This window comes from Atta colombica, unplaced genomic scaffold, assembly GCF_001594045.1.
Source record: "Atta colombica isolate Treedump-2 unplaced genomic scaffold, Acol1.0 scaffold58, whole genome shotgun sequence".
In the NCBI taxonomy this organism is placed as follows: Eukaryota; Metazoa; Arthropoda; class Insecta; order Hymenoptera; family Formicidae; genus Atta; species Atta colombica.
In genome coordinates this window covers 1,352,683-1,364,723 of record NW_017259548.1, presented here as the reverse complement: position 1 = coordinate 1,364,723, position 12,041 = coordinate 1,352,683, and the positions used below count along the sequence as shown (strand labels likewise).

General features: G+C 38.5%; 1 protein-coding gene across 1 annotated transcript; it reads right to left on the bottom strand.

Annotated features, from left to right (window-relative positions):
- Nucleotides 1-1,009: 1,009 nt before the first annotated feature.
- Nucleotides 1,010-1,216, bottom strand: LOC108692061 (protein SIS2-like). Its single transcript, XM_018200166.1, has one exon. The coding sequence runs from the start codon at nt 1,214-1,216 to the stop codon at nt 1,010-1,012; it is 207 nt and encodes a 68-aa protein (XP_018055655.1).
- Between the last annotated feature and the right edge of the window lie 10,825 nt (nt 1,217-12,041).

Sequence of the window (12,041 nt, the reverse complement as noted above, 5' to 3'; positions counted from 1 at the left end):
ATTTATATTTATTAAAATATATGAATCTTACATTTTTTTATTTCCATTAAATTTATAAGTTTCGCTCTAAAATTTATTAATAAACGCTTTTACGAATAAAATTGAAAAAAAAAAGTGTGCAGTAATGGATTTGGGACATTCCAATAAAAGACCATGTCTATTGTATTGTCTTTTGTGTCACGCGTGACGCCGGTAGCCCTGAATGTGCGCGGCAAATGGAAAGCTAATGACCGGAAACAAGAGTACATCAGGCCGGTCGATTCGTAGTGAATTTTCCAAATATATCGCGAGATATTTCCACTTCCCCCTGTAATGTTAAAGTGCAATTTGGAAGGACTTGTTCTTCGCATTTTCATCTACCACACAATCATTTTTGTTTGGTTCTATATTGAGAACGATAATTCTAACTATAGGTGCCATTATCCATTGATCACAGGAATTGCATCGATTGTTCTCTCTCTCGATTATAATAATTAAAGCGAAATAATATGCAATAACTTTTTTTGTATTTTGCATTTTTCTCAAAATTATTAAATTTTCATTGATACCAACCAACTAAATTATGATTAACGTCTACAATTATATCTTTCTATATACTTTTAAATAATGGCGGTAAGCCACTATATTATAGCCCTATTTCATTTCCGAGAGATAGACTTTATCTTGAAAGCAAATACGAAGCGTAACATGTTTAGGAAAAACGAACTTCGAATCTGTTGCGCTTTCTAAGCTCGATTCTCATCTTCAAGATGCCCCGAACGTCCGACTGGCGTCCTATGACTTTGGAAATAGAAAGTCACTTTGAAAATAGGCTCCGAAATATGCGTGCCTGGTAAACCCTCCCATCGTCTCGGCTAAGAAGAAGAAGAAGAAAGAAAAGGAGAAGAGAGGAAGAAGGCAAAGAGAGAGAGAAGGAAAATCATGATGAGGAAGAACGATGGAGAAGACGAGGAAGACGCGGGAGGGTAGACGCAGTTTTAGACTACGGATTCGGCGCGTCGGCGTCGGGTTAAAAATAACAGTAACAGCGGCAGAGCTGGTCCTCGTCGTCGTCGTCATCGTCATCGTCGTCGTCGTCGACGTCGTTGTCGTCGTCGTCCACGTCGCATTTACCGCTGCTATTGCCACCGCTGTTGCTGCTACCGCTCTCTGGCTTGTATCTTCCTCCGCCGAGCTGGACGGCGATATCGATGACGCTACCAAGTCGTTGCGACATAGCCTTGAGCGCGGCTGTGCGTCGCACCGAAGAAGTCTAGGAGCCATACATTTCGACTTTTTTTCTCCCACAAGAATTTTAATGTCTTATACATCGAGACATTGGATTTCTGTCCACTACGTGCTGCGGCAGAGTTTTTTATTTGCACGCTTAGCGAACGCGCATTATAATAATTTCGGGCGGAGTTTCCTGGTCGCTACAGCGTATTCGCCAGAACGAATTTATAAATCACGTTGACGAATTGTCACGTTCCTGTTCCGCGAAACTTTCGCGCCGGTAAAACATCGGACAAATTTGTCCGGTCGTGCCTGTGCTTTTTGCAAAACAGAAATTATTTAGCTTCTCTCCATGAGTTGATGTATTTGTAGACTTTCAAGCGTAAACTTGACAGACGAGGTATATCGCAAGCTCTCTTCTATCATCGCGACAGCCGTTTGCTTGTTATTATTACGCCTGTGAAAAGGACGTATATGTCAAGTTTCATCATCTATATATTCGCAGTTACCTGTGTAACCTATGTTCGCCGCGTTCGATACAGTGTCAAGTTTCTTGAAACAAAAACTTTTTAAATCTCATTTTTTAATTCATCTAATCCTTAATCAAATTGTACGAAATCTCGAGTTTGCTAAAGTATATTGTTAATTCGGAAGCTTTTTAAAGAAAAATCTGTAAAGAACTATCATTTACTACTAACAGCTTACAAACTGCTATAAATAAAATATTAACGTGTTAAAAAGAGATGAAAACAGTATCATACGTAATATAAGTTTTTCATCATACTTTATTCCATAGAAAATATTTTTCTCTGGTCTCATTTATGACACTTGATTAACGTTTTCAAATGGTTATCGAATTCATTTTTTAAATATATCGTATTTAAGAGTTTATAGGAAATCGTATTCTCTAAATCTTCTTTGGAACCTTTCTTTAAAGAGTAAAAATTGAGCCAATCTTGAAAAAGATTAGCTCAATTTTCAATCTTTAATATTTTTTATCTCTTCAGAAAGATAATTATTATAAGATAATTATTATAAGATAATCATTATAAAAGTTTTAGGAAGTGTTGAATTTTATTCGTGAATTTTAAATACGAAACGACATATGGGCCTCATCGGGGAGGCCCATGGTCACCGAAAAGTATTGAATAAGAGTGCTGATATTATATCTACGAAAGTCACGTATATCTGTACCGGAGCGTCGCGGGTCTCGAAATCTTGGCTGCGCGTGCGATCAACGGATTCTCTCTCCACGCAACGGCGAGACGGATTTTATTTTCGTACCGCAGTAGCATCCCGCGACCCCAATGCCACCGGCTCCGTCAGCAACCACCCTCCCCTCCCTCTTCCCCCTCCAATATCTTGCTGTCCTAGCGCGCCACGACTGACACTCGTAAATCCAAAGCTGCGATTGCCGTCGCGGATACTTTGGATATATAATGTTCGGATGATGTCGAACAACTCGTACGTGCCGAACGAGCGGTTAGCCACGAACGCACGAGGTCGGCCCGCGAGTGTTTGTCAGCGGATTCGACCATCAATTTTTTGTTCTTATGCGATCACACGATTACACACCTACTCGTCATTTTTAATGTTTTGAAATATTCGCGCGATAAATATTTTGATATTTCTAGAATCCCTAGAAATAAGAGTCCCTGGTCCAATCTTCTTCGTTTGTATTTGTGCACGTATTACGTGCATTTATACACAACTGTATAAGGCGTTTTACATATCTGCTTTTCATTTTTTTCACGTGCTCATCATTTGATTGATTCCGCCATTTTTTACCAAGCCAATCGAAAATAGGGCAAAACTGAGCAGACTTTTACTTCTTAAGGACATTATACATTTCAATAAAGAAGCAACGCGTATCATGTAGCACGAGATAGAATGACATGCACTTCTTTTCATCGTCGCAAATGTTTTTTATTTTAACTTTACATAAAGAGAATATATAGGATGTTGCAAAACTGACGATAAATATTTTAAAGACATATTTTTTGTAACATTTTAAGATGATAGTTTTCAAATGGAAAGAATTTAAAAAATTATACGAATGAGAGAGACATTAGAATTTCGTGCTTTCAAGGATGACAAGATGATCAGTATTAAAAGTCCTGAATATTGTTATTGTCAAAGATACGAAGTTCGAAGAAGCACCTTCACGCTCGAAATTCTAGTTAGAAAGTTCCTGTTAGTCGTGATTCTTAACTCTTCTCATCTGAAAATTAACATAGCCTTGGCATTTTCGAGTTAGACTTTTCGTCTTAAAATGTTACAAAGAACTGTCTTTGAAATATTTATCGTCAGTTTTGGGACCACCCTGTATAGATGATTTTATGGATATTAAATGGCGTTCAATGCAATCGCGCGCGGCAATTCGATAATTGTTGAGGCGCGCCATTTTGAGCGTGTGATTTCGAGAGTCGCACGCTCGTGTGGCATACCGGACGCTCTCGGCTAGGAATAGTCGGGACAGGATACGGGAACAGTTACCAACGCGTCAGGGCCAGCGTAGCTCGAGGCGATCGGGCAAGGACGGTACCGCTATGGGCAAAGATCTTCAATCGCTCTCCTCCCGCAGGAATTTATGACGCGAAAAATCTTGTTCCTTCCGCAGGAATTTCGCCGATTTCTCCCGCCACTCGCCTAGCGATAGAGCTTATAGATCGTCCTTATAGAAAAAGCGAGCACTAAGTCGAACGGCGAATCATTCGCTCGGAACGAACACGATATCTATCGACATAGAATTTGTAGAGAAAGACGTTGCGCACTTCCGTTCGTGCCTTTCCTTTCTAAATTCGAAATTGATCTTGACTTAACGAATATTCGACGGGATATGTTATTATATGTCTTTCTTTTGTCATTGGACATTATCTTACTTGCATGTCTAATACTTGAATGAAAATTTTATTAAGTACAGCCCATTTAAAGTTAAGTGAAATCTAAGTAGTTCACTTACTCGCGTCTGTTCATTGGTAATTTCAGATACAGCACAATTAATCATGATCTGAGCTTTGTATCGACAATTATGTGACAATTTGTCTCTCCCGACAAACAGGGAAATTCTCATTTTCACGGTTAATATTCATCCGTTCCAAATATTGGCGTCGCGGGCGCGATCGATCGGGGGTAAATAGAGAGGCGCCTTGACGTGTCGATGAGATCGGCAAGCGCGAACGATATAGGCTGATACAGGCTGATACTCCTAGATCCGACTGAACGAGCGTACGGAGGTCGTTGAATCCCATTAAGCGGTACTCTCAGATCGTTTCGCTGCCGACCACCTGTATGCCGACGTTTTTTTCAGCCGATGTCTCCACATCCGCGTCTCTCTCTCTCTCTCTCTCATCCCTTCTCCCCCCCCCCCTCTCTCTCTCTCTACCCTGCTGCGTACCACAATATTACGTCGGATGACGACGACGAAGAGGAGGTAGACACCAGGACGAGAGCAATTACATTTCTCGTCATCGTCGTCGTCGTCGTCGTCCTGATGCGCTCATACTCGGTGAATATCGCGCGCTACAGCTAGAATATTGTATTCTCCTTTTCTCATGTGGCTAATGCGGCCACACCTTTCACCAACACCCAACCCAGCAGGCTCTGATCCGACTAGCGTACTTAGCTAGCTAGGCTAGCTAGATGACTCGGCTTACCGATCGAAGGAATAGCCAGGCGCGGTCGCTCGTTCGCTGCGACCGGCAATACGACTTGTGCGCATCTCGAGAGTCGCCTAACAGTAAAGTCTTTCTCTTGCTTTGTTCCGTCGTTGGACGGCTCGGAGAGGATCTCGTAGGATTTTCATTACGTTCCTCCCGTCACTTACGGGATACTCTCGCAATTGTCTCTACTCTCTCCTCGATCTCGAGGAATTTTCAGTATGCCGATGTGTGCAACTTAAAATGCAACACACGCCATCTCTTCATGTATGTCATTTACGTAAATTTAGGAATTAAAAGTAGAGCTCGGACATAGATTCGAACGAATTGCATGGTCAAGCAACGAATAGTTTGATGTCGAAATTTAATACTCAGATTCAAATAACTTTTATAATTCCAAAAGTCAACGATACTTTGAACTGTTTAATGGATTTGCGATGTTCGGAAATCTGGCAGTTTGGAAAGTTTAGTTGAGGAAAACTTGTGAAAATAGCATTCATTGAGACGTGAATAGCTTTAGTTCCTTCCTTTTCACATATTACTCAACTTCATTTCGTCCAAACTCAACAAAGAATTCAACAAATTGTCTTCAAAATTTGCAGTAGATAAATATTTATTGTTTTAATTTTATTTATAAACTATTGTTTTACTTGAAATAAGTTCGCATTATATTCAAATATAATTCAAAAAGAAAGTTACAATTGTCTGAAAACAATCCTTCAAAGAGTTATACAGAAAACTAGTGAACACTAATGAAAATTTTAATGTTTTCTAAAGCCCACAAAAAATTTTTTTTTAAGCCTGAGATATATAATTAAAAAGTGTAGGCATTATATAGGAACAAAGGAATAAATTCCAATCAGAAACTGTGTATTCTGTGTATTTACAGTTTTTGTAAAAAGTTGTTATCCCTAGTATATATTGCTTGTACTTTTCAGTTGAAGAGAGACTAAAGATTAAAGCTTTTTATGTCAAAAGGTTATATCTACGATTTTTTTCGTTTAGTGCTATGAATTTTTGTTCCAATCCAATATTTCACTTATTTTAACTTTTACTGAGATATATTCTTAAAATAAAAAATAGAGAAAAAACAAACGAAAAGAATTTGAGGAAATAAGAAAACGGATATCAGATAGGACTTAAAAAAAGGTCCTTTAAAAATTTGGAAAAATTTCTAAGAAATTTCGAAATTTATAAGAGTACAAACAAACCTGAGCTGCAGAGTGTGTTCCGTTTTTTATTCACAGCTTGTAAGCATAATTTGTCCTTGTTCAATATTTGATAAATAATACGAATGATATAATGTTTCTTACAGCATGTGAAACGTAAAAACGAAATATACCTTACGATTTAAGTTTGTTTGTATTCTTATAGATTTTGAAATTTTCTATAGAGATTTTTCAAAGTTTCTAAAGGATCGCCGTCTTGAGTCCTGTTTTCCCTGACATCTGTTTTCTTATTTCTTCAAATTCTTTTCGCTTGATTTTTCCTTTATTTTTTATTTTAATGGTTTACTATTCTTTACTTTCTTATTCTTCTATTATGTCTCTACTATTATGTACGTTAAATAAAAAAATATATCTCAATAATTGAAATAAGTGAAATATTGGATTGGAACAAAAATCCGTAGGATTACGAATTTCAAAATTCAAACAGCTATTTAAACTTCATTGAAAATAAACGAAATTTGAGTTTAGATAAGGCTTATGAAAAGTTTAAAATCCCTTCTTTCAGAAAGTCATTATGTTTTTTTATTTTCTGTGAGTTAGGTAATTTTGATATATAGAAAACTACATGCTGGATAAAATAGGACATTTACTTCTCACTTTGTAGGACTAAAAAAAAACCTTGCAAAAATTTTTGACTTTCTAACGTGAAAACTTAAAGTATTCTCTTATAAAATAATTTTTTTACATTCCTTTTTATTACTTGTTGAGAAATTTTTTAATACCGAGTTATCGCGAATTAAATAAAAAGAATATTTTGACTTTGATTGCTCATAATTCTGATTAAAAATCATCATAATTAAGAAAACAGAAAATAGAAAATTCTTAAAGCTGAAACTCTGTAATGATATAATTGCTAATTTTTTTTAATAAGGTAGACATAATAAAAATGAAATAGTGCTATACAAACTTTTATTTCGATCGAATAGATAATTTACAACTTTATGTAAAATATTTTTCTTAAATTATCTTTTCAATATGTATGAATCTACAATAAGACTTTTTATTATCTTAATGATTTTATATTTTTATGTAATAAGAGCATTATATAACTATGAGATATCTTGGGATCTAATTAACTAATTAGTATAGCTATGCGCAAAAGTGCGAAATGTCGACGACAAAACAATCAACCAGCTGGTCGTCCTGCGCAATTCGTAGGAACGACAGGCCTACTGGATACTGAAAGAACTTTTTCCACTGCCGCTTCGACGGTCCGAACAAAAAGGATATCGTAGTCTACCCGGGGACCCTTCGACATAAAAGGCTCCAACCCTCATTCTCTTTCCCTTCGGGTAGTATATGTAGGGTCGACTATACCCTCAACCCAAATCCGACCTGGTCTCGCGTCTCCAATATAGTATATCTCAACCTGAGAGTCACGGACACTATTGTTCATATACTATTGCTATCATTTCCATTAACCCACCCACGCGTTTATATGGTACATGCACTCAAAATACAAATATTAACATCGTATTGTTTCATTAATTACAATTTTCTGAGAGTTTTCTCTTTTCCTTAGATAAAGAATATATCGATTACACACACACAAACACACACACACACACACACACACACACACACACACATGTGTGTTAATATATTTATTTATTTATTTATATATAACAATCTGAAAACACATTTTATTATATTAAACATTTGTAACCATCTATTTATTTTATCCAAAATTTGTAAAGTTGTTTTATTTAAAATAGATCATTTTTCACATAACTTTGCCGTTGAAACTTTACTTTTATGCTGCATTCTCACAAAACTTAAATGAGAATCCCTGGGTTTTATTGTCGACTCTTCGAAACGTACCACACGCACCCTTATGTCCGACCCTCGTCAAGACGGCACAGCGTTGTGACCTAAGCACAACGATCATCCGTATTTCCTACCTGGGCCCAGGTATCTCCAACTCAGGCTCCACAAGTAGGTAAAAGGCGGCAAAATAAATTTTTCCGGCACATATCTTCTTTCTCAAAATTCTTGCAAGTTTTACCTGTGTACGTGACTAATATAAAAGAAGAAATTTTTACTAATTTGTACGAATAATGCATAGCTTGGCATAATGCGATTCAAATATATATTGCTGTACGACAGAAAAAAAAATAGAGAATAAATAGTATATGTTAAATTAAATTATGTTTTAAAAATAAATAAAGAGAAATAGAAAAACTATAGATTCTAAATTTAGTTTTGAAATTTAATTTTGAAAAATATTGAGCAATCGTAGTTCAGTTTAATTTCACTAAGTTCACGTAATCGCAATATTTTATAACGAAATAAATTCTGTAATGTTTTTCCGCAAGCTTTCTATGCTGTTTATATTCTCTTTCGCTAAAGTGATGTGTTGAGTATAGATACCATGACGAAATCAAGTTTCGTTCCTCGACCACAAACTCTTCGTAATTCGGTGCATTCTTCGTTACACCTTCGATTTATCACTCTCGTAAATAGAAAGTGTTCATGTATGCGCAAACCAGACGCGTGTTCATTGTTGACCAGCTGGCACCTGCTATGTCCGAACTGTCCACTTGTCCTTTTCCTTCTCTCTCTCTCTCTCTCTCTCTCTCTCTCTCTCTCTCTCTCTCGAGTCCTACGAACATCGTAAACTTCATCCCGCGCGCCCACTCGTCAGACGCGAACAGGTTCCGCGCGCTCACATACGTGCCTCTCTCGCTTCATTCTCCCTTCATTCCTCTCTTTTCTTCTTTCTTTTCTCCCTTGCTTGTTTTGCTTTATCTTAACTTGGACTTTAGATGTACTATTTTAACTCCGTCGTTCGCATACAAAACAACTCGAGGTATTCCGCGATTTTATTTATTAGTCATTCTATCGTTGAGCAAAACAAGTGAAAATTTTATACTTATTATTTTATTTAACATTTATATATTATCACAATTTGATAGTAATACTTCATATTCGTGAAAGATTTCAAACGAGCACATGTTTGATGAAAGTTAGATAGTTTCTATCTGTGCTGTTGTATAAAAAAAAGAAAATTTATTAAAGATTTCGTGATTGAAAGAGCATCCTATATCTCTAAAGTACTCCGTATATCATTGAATAAACATAAATATATTCAATAGAGTATGATATCTCATGAGGTACACCCCGCTTCACAATTTCAGCGTGACCGATCGCGCACCGTTTCATTCATAGACGGGTCCATCCCATCGGTGAAGTCTCTTCATCGAAATCGAAAATATTTGAAATAAAAACCTTCGCGCTCCACATGACGCCGCGTGACGAACGTCGAAGGGCGACCAGAGGCGGGATGAGCCAGGGGAAAGAGGGGCTTTCGGGGGTGATTTGCGGGCCGGAGGGTGGGAAGGGAGGATGCCGCGTCATACGCGCGTAAGCAGGAAGACGCCACGCTAAAAAAATCCGGCGCGAGGCAAAAAATGTATCGGAAAGGGAGAGTGTATATACGTATCCCCACTGGCACTCCCACGCGCAAGGGGTGCCCGCCATTGCCCGACATATGGCCCCCTTTTTTAGCCGCCGCGCCGCGCCGCATCTCCGCTTTCCCACACGGCGAAGATACAGCCACCCATGTACGTGCGTGCGTGCGTACGCGTGTGCGTGCACTGTGATGCCCGCATGGATGCGTCCATCAAGCTATTTGAATTTTCGATAGAATAAAGGGGAAGTTTACCCTAACATGAATTACTCTGGATAAGCCAAGTTCATTTTTACTCGTTAAAAATATCACTTTGATTTTATCGGAATGTATATTATTATCTTCAAATTTAAACTTGAGTATATTATTAATTTCTGAATTTCTAATATCTTTTGTGACGAGCAACTCATGTATTGAAAATAGTTATAATATTGTATGATGTCATTGTAATATATATATATATATATATAATATTATTATGACGGAAAATATTTACTGTAAAATTTTTTAAAAATAATATATAAATCTTTGATATTATAATTTTTCGAATATCAAATTCGTTATATCGCTTTTATCTGATGGTTAAATTTATTCGTCATATTATAGATCTACGAAATGTCCTTATCATTGTCGAAACAAATTGAGACATCGTACGGAAGATGCGCGGAAACCTTTGACTCCTAGAATTGGCATCGACCAATTAACGACAACATGACATTTTCCATTGCTTTATTTCGAGAGGATCCGACATTCTTTTTCCCCTATTTCTGTCTCTTTCCTCTTTTCTACTTCTCGTCTCCGCTCGCCTTCTCCCCCTCTCACGTTTCTCAATTTTCCGTCCACGAGTTTTTCATTCCCTCTCGTCCACTTTCTTTCTCTCTCGCGGCCTTCCCCCCGCTTCTGATCCCCACCCAATTCTCCGGTTTTCGGGGTAGGACCCTTCGTTCAGGACACCACAGATGTCGCGCGCCCCTGTAGATAATATCAGCGGCGCTCAGTTTGATTTACGCAAAGAGGCCACGTGTCATCTTGGTTGATCTTAGCCGCGATCTCATCAGTTTTATTATATTTTCTAATAACTGAACTGAATATCCCCATGTGTACTAAAATACAGTACACATAACAATAATATGACATAAATAGATAAATAATATATAACTAATATTTGAACTGAATATAGGAAAACTTAAATTTTCGTTACAATTCAACAACATATACAATGTTAATTTCATATAGCATGAGACGAAGTATATGAATATCGCGAAAGATATTTTCCCGAAAACCGTGCATGGCTTTTTGGGATGAACGGATAATCAAAATTCAAATTGTACGGATTCACATACGAATGAGAGGCACTGGGAAGCAGGGGAGCCGACCCTCCGTTTTCGGCGACCTTCCTTTATTCATCCCCTAATGTAGGCCCGACTGGCGCATAGGGCTCTCTCTCCTCGCTGCTTCGTATATAGGGTAGGGTATTTACCAGTCGGAAGGCATATATACGCGTGTTATGTACGTTACATAGTGCGAGCGAGGCAAGGGCGCGCGTATACCTACGTGCGGGAGAGATCGCCTACGCGCTTTCGTAGGTATCGGGCGCGGGGTGCTTCGGGGGTTGGTGGAGGAGTGAATGAGTGGGTCGGCGTCGCCTATTGGATAGTTACCGCCGAGACGCATCGGAATAACCCCTCTACCTAGTGTACCTCGTCCCGCTCGGCATCCCTGCGACTCGCCGATTCGTACACGTGCCCGTCGTCCCTCGGGGGTGAAACGTCGTAGAATCTCGCGCACGTTTCGCGCCCGATGACGTATCCGCGCGCCGTTTTCGGCCGGCGAGTCTCGCGTGTGTTGCCGAAAAAGGCCGCGGCATCTGTGATACCGGCCAACTTTCTGTAGACCTTTATCGGAAACTTCTCCGGCAAGAAAAATAATTCCTTCGAAATAATCAATTTTCGATCGGAAGTGTAAATATAGATTCCTATCGGTACCGTATTATTTATGTTTCAACAATAAAGTATCACTTTACTTGCGAAAATTTATTTGCGAGATTAATTTATGGAATCTTGTTAAACATCTGTCAAGAAACTTGATGAAAAATTCGTTTTTTTCAAAGAAACAGTTTGATGATCAGAACATGCAGTATAAATGATATCTCCTAAATCACGCATGCATTTCTAAATGAAAACTGACGATTTCTATGTAGAAATCCTCCTTCCTTACAAATAAAATATTATAAATTTAATTATTTATCGTTAAATATTTATTTGTCGCAGCTTATTTTAACGCAGGCCGCTGCTGTGCGAAACAGGTCGCGTATTCGGCAACGGGAGTCTCGAGAAATTTCGTCTTGACGTCTTAACCGCCTTGAACAAGCGAAGTCCTTGAAGCCTGAAGCCGGTCGACCGGCGCGGCGCGGTGCGGCGCGGCGCACAATCTTATCCACGCGCGCGCTCGTTGCGATAGCGCGTGGCTAATCTGCCGCGGACTTTACTCTGCTAAACTCGTCGTCGTTTGGGTCAGCCTCCAGAATAGCGA